Source organism: Antedon mediterranea, chromosome 7 (assembly GCF_964355755.1).
Source record: "Antedon mediterranea chromosome 7, ecAntMedi1.1, whole genome shotgun sequence".
NCBI lineage: Eukaryota > Metazoa > Echinodermata > Crinoidea > Comatulida > Antedonidae > Antedon > Antedon mediterranea.
The window spans coordinates 15,737,012-15,754,399 of NC_092676.1; the positions used below are offsets into that span (position 1 = coordinate 15,737,012).

The window sequence follows — 17,388 nt, forward strand, 5'->3', positions numbered from 1 at the left end:
TCTCTCAACTGTGACTCAAATGCAACCAAGTGAATTGTGGTTCATACAAGTATAGGTTTGTGGATGTGCTGCTCCATTCTTCAACAGAACAGTTTATACTATATAATCTATTCATTATTTAGCTAGGATTTTTTCTCACAAATTAAGTTCTCATCCTGTCTCCCTAACATAATACTCTTATGGCAGTTCAAGCATCATGCCACATGCTTTGTTTTCATTTTTATATGGTGCTGAGGTATAGTTGTTTTTAAAAGTGTATAATGGATACTTTATAGTCTGTGGGCTAATGTAAAAAAGAACAGTTTTGACTCTGAATAATCGAGATGAATATCTAGCAATAGAGTTATGTTATACACCGTTATTCCATAAAAAGTCTGTTAAGAAAATACCCAGACATGGCGGATCTTGACGATCGTCGCTGCTCATGTCAGTCTTGTGTAACTGTGCCTACACTAACATTTATTAAGCATTTAATACCACCACAATGCGAAGAAGGACAAGCTTGCGTATACAGGCCTGTAAATGAAGCAAAGATAGTATAGCGCTAAAATTTCAGGTACCCCGTAACAGAGTGCACCCCTATTGAATTACAAACGAATACAATGGGATAACCCTGGGAACAATAAAATAATAATTAGTAATTCAAAACACACCGGAGTATTTCCTGCCCATGCGTAACTTGCCACTAATGTATGCTAAGTTAAAATAAGGATCATATTGTCACAATAACAAACTGGATTATAAAAATTATTATCTGCATACTTAAACACCATTTAAATCATGACACCACATTTAAAAAGATTGTGATTATCGACATCCCTTTTAAATAAAACTAAAAAAAAAATTGTATAATTTGGACTGTCATGTCAGAAATCATAAAATTTATTTTAAAAACATCAACTTTGCATGGAGTTCACTGATAACACTAAACCAACTGTTTGCCGAGGACATTTCTGTTGTTGTCTGACTCAAATTGTGTTCTGTTCTGTAGTCTGATAGCTGTGTTTCATGGAAGTTAACTCTAAATTATTTATCAACTGTTCTCACTGCTTTTTCGAAACAGTTGGGTCTTTGTTCAGTTTCCGAATATTGATTATGCCTTTCACAAATCTTTTGCTCCTTATTTTGACATAATATTGAGCAATAATTTTTAACAGTATGTGGCTTGCATCTCCTGATAGTGTTCCATTTATGAAATCGTACTACACATTCAAAACATAGTCATTCTTCAAAATTTAAACTGTCAAGAAATTATTCATACTTTCAGTCCGAAACTTATTGATGTCATCCATGTTAAGGCTTGACTTCACCACTTTCTCCATAATGCTAAAGATTCTATATGCAGAAGCATTAACTCTAAATAATCCACATGTTAAGGCTTGACTTCACCACTTTCTCCATAATGCTAAAGATGCTATATGCAGAAGCATTAACTCTAAATAATCCACATGTTAAGGCTTGACTTCACCACTTTCTCCATAATGCTAAAGATGCTATATGCAGAAGCATTAACTCTAAATAATCCACCTCTGTTCTGTATATTTATCCACTTTTCAGTGTAATGTTGTTCATCTTATCATCCGTCTTCAGCACTTGTACATATGCTTTTGCAACTGCGGTGGATTGTCTTTTGTATCGCTTAACCTTGATGCAAAAGACACATAACCAGCTACATACCGCACAATCTGCTCCTCATGTTCGTCAAGAGTGGAATCATTCATTCTTTCTTTCAATGACTGGACTTCATGATTAAGAGGCAAGATAACTTGTACAGTTCAGTTATTATTTGTCCATACACAAAATTAATTGGAAATGCATTCACTCTTTCTGTAGAATAGATTTCCATGCATTCCTTAAACTATCGTAATTTAATCTGTGTATTTCCTTATTCAAAAGGTCACTAGACTATGTGCCAATTGTTTTTGGTCCGCTGCTACTAATCTTCTTACAAAGTTCTACCTTAAACTTATTTAACCCTGAGTTCTTTTTCTTGGTTGGTTGGTGCTCCAAAACGCTCGACAAATTCACATAGTTTTCAGAATCCAATTACAAAGGATTTCTTCTTATAGTTGACATTATATCAACAAGGTTACATCTTTCCAGAATTTGATCAGCTTGTATAATTGGTTCTGGTCATGGATTAGTTTTATCTATCTTCTATGGTTTTGATGTACTACGCTTTTTTCCTACACTTGTAATAAATAAAAAATGTAAGTAACTTACTTATTTCGTAATGAACAGTGTTTATTTCCTTGTAATTAATAACTCTATTGAATAACATTAAACAATGTGTAGATTCTTGTAGTCGATTCATTACTTGTAGTTAAGAGCTCAGAATGTTCTGCTTCATTTTCACCTAGGCCTAGAAAATAATATAATAATACCTAGTATAGGCTGAATAGGCTGTTTTTAGGCTAGGCTAAACAATAAAAATAATTTTTAAAATAACAAATAATTTATCTAAGTCTAAATATTATTACACAGATACGTAAATAAAATTGTTCAAACATTTAATTTGTTTAGCGACTATTTATTATATAAAAAGAGCTAGCCAGCAGCATTGAAGGAAATCATAGTTAAAACCGCCGTTCATGTCTACCGCAGGCAACCGCCTAGGAATCCGCCAAGCACAGTAGAACTATGCCGCCTAGCTAGTTACTGTAGGCCTAGCTAGATCCTAAATAATAAAATAATAAATAAAATTAATAGTAAAATCTTACCATTGGAGTTATTTCCGGTTTTTCCTTTTCATTAATTCACTTTCAAATTCAGGGGTCAGTGTGTAAGTACCCCAGTTAGCATCGGTTAAGTCTTGATTTTTTCAAGGATAGATTATAGATAGATTATTATCAGGGCGATCGGAATGATCGTCAAAGGACAAAATAACAGTTTTTTCTCCAGTTCACTATAATAGTCTCTATGATGTTATCAAATAAACACTAAAATGTAATGCTGTTGAAATACTATTGAAATATTAAAATGTTTTCACCCGCTTTTTTTTCCTTAATGAATCTCTGCAAATTTCTGAATTTGTGTCTTTTGCAGGTTGACTTTCGCATCAATCAATCTTTTGCATACGTTTATATTACCATATATAGCATGCATCAAAAGGCAATTCTGTTGAAATGCTATTGAAATATTAAATATTTTTGTGTTTTCACAGTTTGGATTTCCAGACCTAATATCAAAATAGATGAGAGAGTCTCATTTATATTGCCTGTTTGGGCAATATCATAGTTATTGTTCTGCATACAATGTCAGATTGATCTTTGTCTTCCCTGTTATGTGGTAAATTTTTATTTTTTTTTTCATGCAAGTACAGATTGTTTCCATACACAAATCTTTTGTACCAATTTGGCCTAAAGGTTACAGAATGTCGGCATTGTTGTATCTCATCACCTTCGAACCTCTACCTTTGTTCTTGATTAATGAAAACAATCTTGCCAAATGCTTTCCCAGTTGGTATTCTTTCGGCGGTCCAAGAATTTCACCACTCACACCGCAATACGAATGCCCCAGTCAGTCCCTCTGAATCATTACCTCGAGTTCCGAAATCAACTCAATAGAACTAAGGTCCTATTCCATTATTCCATTGTCATAAGTATAGATTGTTATACACAAATCTTTTGCACCGACTTAGCCTAAAGTTTACAGAATGTGCCCATGGAGAATATTAAAGACTAATTTTCCTAAAAAATCTGTCTGCAGATGCCTCTCTCTGTGTTTTGACTTTTGCAGGTTGACCTTAGCTTTAGCATCAATGAAGATTTTGCAAACATTGATGTTATCATATAAACACTGAAATACAATGCTGTGGAAATACTATTTTTTACGCTTTTTTTTCCTTAAAGAATCTCTGCAAATGTCTGAATTTGTGTCTTTTGCAGGTTGACTTTAGCATCAATCAATCTTTTGCATATGTTGATATTACCATATATAGCATCAAAAGGCAATTCTGTTTACTAGTACTATATTGGCTTTTTGTGATAATTAACAAACCATTACTGCAGCATTGGCAATGCCAATGTTTTCCAATGTCTCTCATTGGTGAGAGACATAATTTTCTATTTCGTCTGTATCATGAAACGTCGTCCTTATCTTCCTGCTGCAGGTTGGTTGAACGAAAAATTTTGATTCGAAGGAATTTTGTCTTTCATTTTTTCACTATTCTATCCCATACTTCATTTCTTTTTTCAAGATTATTACATGGGTAGACGCTGAAAATATGAGTGGAAAATAAAAGAAAGTGAATCACTATTTTATGTTTCCTTTTTCCTCCTGCCATTCTTTTTCCATTTTTTTGTCTTTTTTCAGTAGGTAATTGCTTAAGAATTTTCATTTCTTGTTGATGTGTTTGTATGATAGTCATCTCCTCTCTTTGCTTTGTTTGTGGTGTACAAAGTTCATCCTTGTGTTGTGTTTGCGTTATTGATCGCGCACGTTGTGTTGTTCAATTTGTTTTTGACATTATGACTGATGATTTTTATGGTGATGATGATGGTAATCTTTTAAAGATAATGCGGCAATGTTGTGTTAATGATGGGTGTGGTGTCGGTGAAGGACAAGGTGATGATTCTGGAGAAGTTGATGATGACAGATGGTGATGTTAATCTTTTCAAGATAATGCGGCAATGTTGTGTTAATGATGGGATATGTTGGTGATAATGCCGGGTGTGGTGTTGTTAGAGGAGGAGCTGTTGAAGTTGATCCTGGTGGTGATGCTTGAGCTGGTGATGGTGCTTTTGATCGTTTTGTTTTTCATCCTGCCACTCTAATTTTTATGGTGATGATGGTAATCTTTTTAAGATAATGCGACAATGTTGTGTTAATGATGGGATATGTTGGTGATAATGCCGGGTGTGGTGTTGTTAGAGGAGGAGCTGTTGAAGTTGATCCTGGTGGTGATGCTTGAGCTGGTGATGGTGCTTTTGATCGTTTTGTTTTTCATCCTGCCACTCTAATTTTTATGGTGATGATGGTAATCTTTTTAAGATAATGCGGCAATGTTGTGTTAGTGATGGGTATGGGGATGACGCTTGAGATGATGGGTGAGAATGTTGGTAACAGAGATGATGCTGGAGAAGTTGATGATAACAGATGGTGATGTTAATCTTTTCAAGATAATGCGGCAATGTTGTGTTAATGATGGGATATGTTGGTGATAATGCTGGATGTGGTGTTGTTAGAGGAGAAGCTGTTGAAGTTGATCCTGGTGGTGATGCTTGAGCTGGTGATGGTGCTTTTGATCGTTTCGGTCGTTTCCTTTTTCATCCTGCCATTCTAATTTTTATGGTGATGATGCATTTCATGGTTTTTGAAAATTCAGTGATAATTGTCACATATGGAGAAAGCAACCAATTGAATTTGCATAGCATTGTTAAGCGCTAACTGCTTTAATATGAACTGTTGCATCTGAGTGGAATGGCTATATTTAAAGCAACATGTTTCTTAGCAGTTATAATGAAGTGAATCTTATGTGTACCTGGGAATGCTTGCGCTCTTTCCAGCATTCATCTAGTATGTTTCGTTTCCCATCTATTGTTTCCTTTTCAAAAAATGCAAATCCTTCAATTGCATCAACAACAAATTCATATAATAGCCATAGATAAAAACAAATTGCCAAAGCCTTACCTCGAATCTCGTGAGATCAGTAGATCTCAACTGCCTGATGCTTTTGTACACCTGCACATTCTTATACGATCATTTTTGTTCACTTGCGCTTGTTTACTGTTTGTAGCTCTAGCCATTAGTACTTCCTGGTTCACGTACTGTACTAAATATAAGTAAAATCTTCTTTATAGCTATTTTTGTTGTACTTTTAGCGTGGTCAAACAATAAAATGTTTATTTGTTAACCAAATCTTGAATAGTATGGTAAAAAATGTTAAACTACAAAATAATGCAAGGTGATAAAATTAGCTATCGACCTCGCGAAAATACGATCAATAGCCAACTCCATTATTTTTTTAATCAGTCCTGATTTGGTGAAGACACCAAAAACCACCAGACTGAAAAGTGAGATAAAGAAGTTGCTTAATTTCCATGACGTGTCCTTCCCAGTAGTCTATCCTTCCTTTTAATTGACAACATTGCATATTATTTTGTAAGGTGTCAATTTTTTGGTCTATCAATTTTGCTGCACCACCTAGACATTCCCAAACTGAATTTTAAATTTTCAGTAGTCTCCGCCGGGTTACACATCTTTACACATTAAGTTTGTTTCACATACTTTCTTAATAGAAGTGTCCCCATCTCCTAAATATTCTGTATATCATAAACATCGTTTACTCACAACCTTTCATCTTTCAATGCCAATACACTGCCTCACTTTTAAGTGATTTACAAACACTTATATCAGAATGAATTTAATTGTGATTCTTAATCCTAGCAAAAGTAAAAAAGATAAAAATGAAGAATTTACAACTACTATACATTAACAATGTATTTTCAATAAACTGATGATGCTTCTAATCTGATCTGTCGGCACTGTGGTTTTGAGAGTACTGTGTTTTACTGCATCATCAACAATTTCCTCCAACCTCTTTTTTTCCTCAATCATCAAAAACATGATGAACTACAGTGTAAACACATATCAACCTATAAACAGACAAGAAGAGGAAACAAGGAAGGAAAACATCAGACAAGCTCTGGATTATGCATTTCATAAAGTCTGCAACAAAAAAAACAAAAAACATCTTCCAAAAACTTAAAATAAAAAAAAACTGATTGAGATGTTTGTTTTTTAAAAAAGAAGACTATTCTTCTTCAAAGCACAGAAAAAGAAAGAACTGGAATAGTACCCAAAATATAGAAAAAGAAGAAACTTAATGGTGGCTACATTTACAAAGTTCAACTGCCAACAAGGAGAATTGGAGGAGGCCTTGAAGAAACAGGATTGAAACAAGCCCTTAAAACAAGAACTTACTGTAGAACATCAGTCTGATGTCCAAGAGAACACAAAAAATACAGACGTATTTAAACCCTATCAAGAAAGTCAATTCACATTATTATGAGCTATCATCGCAGTCCATCCACATTCTAATTTTGGACACTTAAAATCTTCAGAAAGGAGGGATCATCCTGGTTTAAAGTCAGAGAATCGATCAGGATTAGAAAATCCAAAAAGGGACACAACTTGTCGTATATTTGTTATGACATCATACTGGCCTAAAGTAAAATCAAGGGGTGGGTGGTAATGATGATCATGCAGTGAAACACAGAGCCATCAACAACACCAAGGTGACATAAGACCATACTAAAAATAACATCGGTCTATTTGAACGTTCGCAAAACATAGTACTTGCTATATTTTTACTTATTAAAATCATCCTGAAAAAAGGTGTTTTTAAATCTAATTTCATAACATTAACAAGGGACTTAAAAGTTAAAATTTTTTAATGTAAACTTGTAGCAGTACCACCAACTAACCTGCATGATATCTGTACATGCAAAGGTATGGCAACTAGCCTCTGGTATGTTTAATTTGTATATCTACTATCCTGCATTGAACACCATTAAATACTCTTCTTGTAAAAAATCCATCCTAATTAATCATTTAATCTTTGAAGTTGTCAATTGATGTATTTTGATGTTTTATAGTTATTTTTTGGTTTGATATGATCAACATGAGATTGCCAAAAATGAATAAAAGTGGTTGATTACCACACAAGGGAAAAAACCCAATCCATTCCTATCCAGAACTGATAGTTCTGTCTTTTCCCTTTAATATTTTGTAATGTATCACCAAATCAATTCAGTCAGAAGCAATGTTTAGTTTTCTACTCATTGTATATCGGCCAAAAAACTATTTTCAACAGAATCCAATCTACACATGCGATTTTGCTTGCATGTGCCACATATGATGGTTCTCTGGATCGCCCACAATCTGTTGACCACAAGGATCTCTCATAGTTCTGGATTTTACTGGCACTTGCATCCGATAAATTTGGTTAAATTCTGTCGCATTATGGTTATTTTCTAGATAATATGGGAACTACTTTAGTTATTATCAGTCTAAAGACTGCCTTCCAAAACCTCACCAACTTGTATTCTTGAAAGCTCTCTCATTGCACACAGCATACGTAAACATGAGACCGCATCAGGTAGAACTCAATTCTCATACCACCAAGTTCCTTAACTGCAAACGTAATACATTTGTAATGTTAGTTGCTGGAACATCTTGCTCAAGGCAAAAGTAAACTGCATTCCGCACAGGCCAGTTGAATGTTTTACCACCTCTCTTTGTCACAATGTTTCTTGATAACGATGAAGATAATGCAACAATTTCCTTGTTAAGTATTGTGTCTTTAATCCTGACACTTTGAACAATTGGACAGTAGCAATTTTTAGGCAACTCTAGCTCTGTAATACAAAAGTTTTTCTGAAAAGGTCAAGTTAAAAAATACCATTTTGATAATAGCCAAAATAAAAATTCAAAAAAATTGCATTATTATTGCATGTCTGTTGCAAAGCTTGGCCTAAATTAATTACTCCATACAATGATGCATTCTAAATGTTACAATAGCATTCAGTTCATTTGATTACTAATAGCAGTTCTTCATTCATTGTTGAATCTTTTTGAATATATTTAATATAACTCATTCCCAAGTGTCAAAATCAAGATTACAGGGTTTGAAACTATTCGTTTTCTTTTGGCAAATTCTACGATAAATTACACAAAGTACGAATTAACCTGTGTGACATTTATACCGCATGTACAGTACATATGATGACAACCATCACATACTTACACGACTCAAGGTGTAAAAAGCAATGTTCTGTTTCTAACCCTAAAAAGCAGTGGATACTGCACCAACATGTTGATAGTCTATAACTACTACAAAGTAGTAAATTGTTTAAGTCAATTGTTAGATAATGATTGTCTAACTCCAACATACAGTATTTCAACTGAATGCTTTTAGTGCATTGAGAAAATGATAGAAGTCTGCCTTGCATCTGGTGGAAGTATTCACTTCACAGACTCAGATTTGACAATGTTTCATAGCAAGCTCAAAACAGCATCACTGGAGTTAAGCCACACCTGCCCTTTTCCAATGAATTCAAGCCTGTTCTGTCTGGAAATCTCAAAATTGTGTATCCTGAAACAAAACATAACAATATTTGAACAGCATAGGTATAGCATCTTACAGGCAAACTTGGAAAATTTGAAAAACCAAATTTACTTGATCACATTTATCGTCTGTTCTCTTTCTTAGTTTACTGTAAACCATGTTTGTTATGTCACGTTGACTTGACCTGTGATCTGACCAAGGACGACAAGTCCATTGTTCTATTGGAACTGACATTTTCTTTTTGGGAAGTGTTATCTATAGTTAGAATAGGCCCAGACACTCTCTTTTTTGTTAGACTAGCTGCAATCGGACGTCTGTACTACCTAATGTTTTATTTAATTGGAATTTTGGTCATTTGAAGAAAAATTAAGGGAAACAAAAAAATTATTCGTATATTAATTAGTATTGGGTTTAAGTAAAATCGTAGTTGCTATTTGAATAAATAGTAATTGATTATTTTATTGGTTGACTTTTGTGATATTGCTATATTGATGAGTAAGCAGAAACTCTCATAGTAGCAACATAAAATAAGGTCATCCATGAACCTTGTTGAATAAATCCTTGATCCGGTGTTGCTGAGGTCCACCTAAGTAACACTGGATCAGCGGAGCATCTACATGATGAGAAAAATCGCCCCATAAGCGTTCACAGGATGAATTCATGCCTATTGGCAAACAGCCTTTCTAAAGTTTGGTTAAGTTTGAAAATCCTCTCACTAAAGCGACCACCCACTACGGTCGACGATCGTTTAAGTATTTTACAAATCATCACGAGTTTACAACCTTTTCCGCATAGCAGGAAGTTGACTAAGCATGGGACTATGTAGCAATTGTCTCAGTCAGCCAGGTCGCTTTCACCAGTTGTATAATTGCAACCTCTAGCAATTCAGGCCAAGCAATAAGAAAGATGGGTAGTGATGAATTTTAAGACTCCCTCTGTAGCTAATAACAAAGTTGTGTAGCCTCCGAATAAAGGAGCTCGAGCGCCTGAAATGGCGTATTGTAATATACGTATATTACAGTTGAATAATAGTCAATTTTTACGGACATGAGAAACAGGTCTGACCACATAGCTCCCTCTATTGAAAACTATGATAGAAGGAATTCCTTTGAAAATTTAGATTATTATACAGTACTACTAGTCTCACAATACTTTTGAATAAATTATCCAGTTTTAAAAAAATTGTTCATTCTGAAAATTCATTGTCAAAAGGAACTTCATCATCTATAAATCCTGTGTAGTTCTCACTCTCCTCTGGATATCTGTCTCTAATCTTCCACACACAAAAAGCTGGAATTGCTCTTCTATCTCCTTTGCTGAGTTTTAAATATATACCCACCAGATGTAACAACGATATGCTATATATCTATATGTTCTGTAAATGAAGCAGAATAACTGTGTAAGCATAGTGAATAGGCTATAGTAATGTTACTGGCATATTCACTTGTCAAAAGGAAATTCATCATCTGTAAATCCTGTGTAGTTCTCACTCTCCTCAGAATATTTGTCTCTAATCTTCCACACACAAAAAGCTGGAATTGCTCTTCTATCTCCTTTGCTGAGTTTTAAATATATACCCACAAGATGTAACAACGATATGCTATATATCTATAATGTTCTGTAAATGAAGCAGAATAACTGTGTAAGCATAGTGAATAGGCTTAGTAATGTTACTGGCATATTCACTTGTCAAAAGGAACTTGGGACTAGTGTAGTATTGTTTTCTGTTGATTATTTAGTTTATTTTGTGAGAACAGGCTTGCCTAGTTAACAATAACATTTATTATTGTCTCCTACTTCTCCTAAGGAATCGTTTATGATTTAGTTTATACCATTCTTTGAATAATCAGGAAAGGATTCTGAATTGAATAAGGAAATTGTTATTCCCTATTTCACAGTCCTCATCGGCACCAAGTCATCCTACGAAGTCGCCACTCTGCTGCTGCATGACGCACAGTGGGCTGCCTTGGTGTATTTACATTACTGCCTTCTATAGGCCTAGCTTCTGGCTTGAATGCATAGCCACGTCTTGTAGCTTTCGCTAAATTTGACATACTATATGCCCATATTTTATTGTTAATGCTTTTAAAATAAAAAAAAACGATGTTGGAACACTTTACTGTATACGGCTGCGGTAGTTATAAATATAAAGATTTCAATAATTTCTAGAAAGCGTTGTGTGACAAAAACATGGAAAGAAAACAAAGAACCGGCGCAATGACACATGACCAGAAAATCATGTGATCGTTTAACTCCTAATAGCTACTGTCCATCGACAACTATCCTGCTCCCAATGTGTACATATAAATCCAAAGATATTGAATGGAAAAGCAGGGAAAATAAACTTGCAATGTTGGTATAAAAATGAAATAGTTTTCATAATAAATGGTCTGCTTGACATTTGGTGTACTGTAGATGGGTTTGTAATGTTAGACAATTTTCAGTCTCATTCAAGGTGAATGTCTGCTTTGATAAAGTTGAATAAATTCATTTTTTAATAAATAGGGTGTTTATGATACAGGTAAATTATTGCATTCTCTACTAACAAAGGATTTCAATAACTTATTTCCAATCATGCAAAAGCTAAACTTCAGTTTTGAATAGATGGAATGTTCATAGGTCTTGTTTCATTCTTATTGTGTACATTGTATTGTTTGGATAGCTAAGTGCAGGGATTATTGTATTAATGTTGATGTTAGTCAAATTATTTGTATTTTTCTTGTTCTTTTGTTGTAGTAATTAGTCCAAGAGGAATGAATAATATTTTATTAACTCACAGATTGAATAATGACTTAAAGGGTGGCCAAATGGCTAGACTTCCATGAATCTAAGTGGTTGGGATAACAGTCGCATGATTTTCGTCTGCGTAATTCACAAGTCTTGTTGGGGTGTCTGCAACAATTATAACAAAAAAAATTCATCAGAAAGTATGATTATTAAAGAATGATTACCATATTATTATTAGGAGCATTATTTGCAACTGCCAAAGAATAGGCCAATTGGCAAAGAACATGTATGGTAATGGCATAACAAATAGCTGCTGCTTTTTTAGCATACTCAAGTATATTTTGTTTGAGGTCAGCTTTGAGCACCATGTTATCCAGACTGGTGTTTGTCTTGTATTTTGTTTTAAGAGTGTACAATAATTGACATTGTTTATTTGCCTTTGTACACTTATAAGAGATGGGAAGACCGGGGATGGTTGTCACATTTTTTCAGTTTTTGTTAATTTTTTAATTAGTGTGATCATTTTAATTTGTTTTACTTGGTTTTGTTGAAGTACAACATCTTATGCATATAATTACTGAATTTTACTTATATAACTCCAATTGAAATATGATATTTTTGCGGTCAACCGAGACAACCAGCCCCATTCTGGGGGTCGTCGCAACATATGGGGCAGGTTGTCGCAATGTATTTTAATGATTATTTAACAGAAAACTATGACACATTTATTTTTTACATCAAAACAAACATTTAATCAGTAACTATTAACAGTGCCGCCATAAATACTACATTAAAACATGTTTTTTTTTTTCAAACAGTCCTAATCTGAACCACTAGACTCACAATTGTGACAAACATACACGGCTAAGCCTGTTGTGCAATCTTCATGAGCCCACATTTTGCAATCTAAGCATTGGACCCAAACTTCTTTAGACCTACTGTTAGAATATGGCTCCATACATACAAGACAAAAGTTGTCATTATCTTCTTCAGAAGATGATTCATTAATTATATCCTTCACAGGCTGCTTTTTTAGCCTTTTACTTTACGCGACACATCTTTAAAAATTTTTTTTTAAACAGACTTTTTAAAATTTTATTGTTTTTTACAGTAGCTACTAAGTCTTTTGCTCTTTTTTTCCTCAACTGTTTTTTTGAAAGGCGTATTTGTCGCGTTTGCGACTTTTTAGAGCCTTTGTTTCTTGGTCCGTGGTGGTGGTCATAGCTCTTCAGGGGTGCTGCTTTTGGCAGTGACAATTACACCACTGTGTCCCGGTATGGTACTAGGTCAAGGTTTATCTTCATGCACTACTTCAGTATCCTTTACTGGCATTGGTGGGCCATTTAACGGCACAGGAAGGTCATTTAATGGCATTGGCAGGTCATTTACTGGCATTAGAAGGTTATCCTCTGCCATTGGTTCATCATCTTCAGGCACTGGAGCCTTATTTTCAGGCATTGGACGGTCAGTAACATATGATGGTGCAAATGCTGATTCTGGAAATATATCTCTGTTGTAGGGAAATACCGCAGTTGCTTTGAAGCCAGCCTGTATGTTGTTTGGTGTTGCAGCAAGAGGATAAGCAGTTGCTACAATTCCAGGAATTTCATATGGTAATTGTTTTTCCTGGGTAGTTGAATATCTAACCGGTTTATAAACCGGCCGTTGTTGTTGATCGTGTAAAATCGGTCAGTTTTATAATAAATACTGTACTTTGATCATCATGAGGTACAAAGTTCATTAATTCGGTTAAACGTCGGTTTGTGAATTGATGATCGACGATTTTAACGTGTTTTGACGATTTTGCATGATCAACCAAGGCTGCTAAGCCTTTCGATCCGTAGTTGTGTTTCGTCTCGCATGCCTGGCACCAAACCATTCCGGCGGTATCGATCTTTTTAAAAATATCGCCTAGCTTGTAGGACTTATGACTGTTTAGAGTCTTTGTTTCTTGGTCCGGCTTTTGGAAGTGGTCGTAGCTCTTCAGGGGTGCTGCTTTTGGCAGTGAAAATTACACCACTGGGTCCCGGTATGGTACTAGGTCAAGGTTTATCTTCATGCACTACTTCAGTATCCTTTACTGGCATTGGCGGGCCATTTAACGGCACTGGAAGGTCATTTAATGGCATTGGCAGGTCATTTACTGGCATTGACAGGTTATTTAACGACATTGGCGGGTCATTTAATGACATTAGAAGGTTATCCTCTGCCATTGGTTCATCATCTTCAGGCACTGCTGGCTTCTGAACAGTGGGCACGCCAGTTTCCTCCATGTTCCATATGTCTGCAGGCCAAAGTTAAGTCGAGTTAGAACAGTTGAGAGGTGATTAAAGAACGTGGCAACATTTGTTTTGTTAAAACTGCTGGCTTGTGCCAAACTTGTTGCTTGTGGTCTGTGAATTGATAGGTATGAATGTCTTTTCAAAAATCCGGTTAACCACTCGTGACGTAAATTTATATTCCAAACATTTCTACCAAAGGAAATTGTTAAACTCTCTTTAAGAAAAAATGGCTGTATTTGTTTGAGAAAAGCGAATGAATTCTAAAATAGCAGCCATTTTCCGGCAATAGCCTTACAGCACCAGATGGCTTAAAATGACGTCATGGCATTAGTCGTAGGGGAACCAGACTGCTTTTAATAAAACTTTCAAGGTCAGACTAGACTGCATTACAGTATTTATGTTGTTTAATTTCAAATTCCATTTATTATTGTTATTAATTAATAAATATTAATTCACAATGCACAATCTATCACTGCAATCATCACACCACAAATTCTTCAAAAAACTAAATAGTATTGGCATAAATACTTTCAAGGTTTATAGTGCATATAAAAAAATACTACTTTTGGTACGGCTTTATACTATTCTAATGCAAACAAATCTAATTATTATAATAATATTAATAACTTTCAAGGTTTTCAAATATATCATATAGGTCTATAAATTATTTACATAGCACACATATTAAACTTGAATATAAATTGGTGTAGTAAATGCACATAAAAGTTGGTTCCCTACAGTATGCAGACATTCTGGCTTGGTACGGTATGCTGACTAATTTAGGTACTTGGTTAAAATCCTAAAATTATCAAACACTGGCATCCAAACTTGTAAATAAAAAGAAAAGAAACAAAAGGAAATTAATTATGTTAATCAATATTACTCAACAAAAGACAAAATGGAATACATTTTTGATCAAGTACACACATGCCCACTTTACTAAACTGAAACCAGCCACCTGCTGAAATTTCATTAAAAAAAATGTGCGACTAATCTTCTAATTCAGAATCAGATTCTGATAGACTATCTACATCAGAAACATCAGATTCAGATTCTTCACCAAGTTCAACTGAACTGGAAGACATATTACTTTTTGGCAAGTTAGTACAATCTTTACAGGCACATGCCCTATCTGATAAGAAGCTTTTGCATCGTCTGGAATTGCAAGCAGTTTACACTTACAACCCAGTTTAAGGTACTTTACATATTTCCTTTACTTTCTCCATGTTATCTTCAGTATCCCACTGTATTGAGATCATTAACCATAATTAGCCATTATTAGCAGTGACTGTCAACTGCATGTGACCATAAACTGCAACATAACACCTACGGTAAGCCAATGAAATTTTAAAGCCAATGAAGTAGGCATCCAGCTAGACTCTGTAGATATCCATGGAAATTTGTCCTAATCTTAATTTCATCTACGAATGCAATAAGTCCATCTAGACCGTCACCATGATCCTTAACTATACTATCAAACAAATCGGTCGGACTTTGACCTGACTAAGAGTAGTGACCGCCTCGCCGTGTAACTTTGAGTAGGCTACCTGCCGACGAAGGCACGCTATCTGAAGTTTTTGGTCTGCTATCTCGCCATTTTTTTTTGTGAACAGTAACTTTCCTAGGTGTGAACATCTTTAAGTTTGTCTTTTTCCTAACTATTTTCTTTGAATTTGGATCAGCCAGAAAAACACAAGATGTATATGAAATAAATTCACTATATCCTGAATCATAGTAGGACAGAAGGTCTTTACTAACGTTAGCTGATGGAATGCTAAAAGTACATAAGTGACAAATATTCTGTGCATCTACTGAATCAACATGTAGAGCAGATTCCTTCATTTTAGCCATATACGCCTGAATATTACTACTTACACTTTTCATAATGCTAGGGGACATATCTGTGATTGTTGACTAGAATTACTAACTGACTTTGAATATTTGCCAATATGTTGGCACGGAAAGGTAATGAATGAACTTGAGTGGTATGCTCTCCCATACTATTTAATGTCATAGCCATCTTAACTTTCTTATTTATGACCATCTCATGAGCTTCATCAAAAGCCACACTAGCAAAACTAGTACCAGAAATACTAACTGAAAATGCACTTTTATTAAAATAATCTAGAATTTCAAGTGGGAAACATTTCAATTCTGCCAATGATGCAGGACCAAACGCAAGTATAGATGTCTATCTAAAGCAAAATAAATTGGTGCAAGATTGAGAATGCACATGTTGTGCAAACTGAAGTTCCTACTTCTAATAGATAAATATATGCCCACATAAGCCAACATATCGCGTCTTGTGAAGTTATTCCAAAAACGAAATGTTGCATCCTTATTAGCTTTAGTTCTACAGAACTCAAATCAAATTTATCCACTAAAGATGATACAGCTGAACCTACTGAAGTTAGCTCAGCCTTTGACAACACATTAATATTCTCAAGATTTCTAGATAGTTTTATACACTCAACTACCGTGGCCTCTACAGTCGACGGTTGATCGTGTAGAAACTGTCCTAACTGAGTTCCATACAGTATATAGCTTCCTAGGTTTGTAACAAAAAAATGTTTGTTGCGCCATGATGGAATAAACCTAATAAGTTCTTGAGACCCGCATCTGGGACCCCATTTACACTTACGATTTAGGTCCAGGGCCGGTCCTGGGCCGGTAGCAAATATTTACCTTTTAGGCCGGCCCAGAGCGTTTACACTAGCGACACAGATTACTGGTCGGAAGTACCATTGCTTGCTGGGGTACGAAGTACAGTTTGTTTACATTTTTCTCTCTCGATGGTCAATTCAACTTTCCGCGCGAAGCGACCGTTTTATATTTATACTGTATTGTTGTTTTTTGTCCCGTTAAAAACAAAATGAACCCCACTGTTTTATATATAATATGGCTGTATTTTATGTATATGCGAAACAAGCGGAGGAATACTTTATTGAAAGAAGTCACAGATGAGGATAATGAAGAGGAGGTTCTTTTTACAAAATATCAAGATCGTGTTCAAAAGAGTAGAAGACGTTTTCTGAGAGAGGTTGACAGGCGCTCAAGGGAGTATCGCCGTGCTAGGCTAGGCCGGTGGGTACACTTTTTTTTTTTTCCTGCTTGCCCCACTCTTTTTATTATTATCAGCCACCTTCTTGTAGTCCGCTTTTAATTTTTTCATTTTCCTTTGCACTTGCAGTGCGTTCCGAACAATCCCACTTTCACGTAGGAGCTTGTCGGAAATAATTCGATAGACGCCAGCGTTTCGGACGCTACCGTTTGGGCCTGTATTTTTTCCTCGGCCCAAATCCCGAGCAA

General features: G+C 35.1%; 2 protein-coding genes across 2 annotated transcripts in view; one reads left to right on the forward strand and one right to left on the reverse strand.

Moving 5' to 3' along the window:
• Positions 1–12,698, reverse strand: part of LOC140055259 (large ribosomal subunit protein uL15-like) — a 165,228-nt gene extending 152,530 nt beyond the window's left edge. The window contains exon 1 of the mRNA XM_072100546.1: positions 12,693–12,698. Coding sequence (XP_071956647.1) covers positions 12,693–12,695 — 3 coding nt within the window. The 5' untranslated portion in view covers positions 12,696–12,698. The remainder of the gene's footprint in view (positions 1–12,692) is intronic.
• LOC140055251 (ankyrin repeat and BTB/POZ domain-containing protein 2-like) overlaps positions 3–17,388 on the forward strand; it is a 50,338-nt gene continuing 32,952 nt past the window's right edge. Inside the window, exon 1 of the mRNA XM_072100534.1 lies at positions 3–55. The gene's annotated coding sequence lies outside the window, so the exon portion shown is untranslated. The remainder of the gene's footprint in view (positions 56–17,388) is intronic.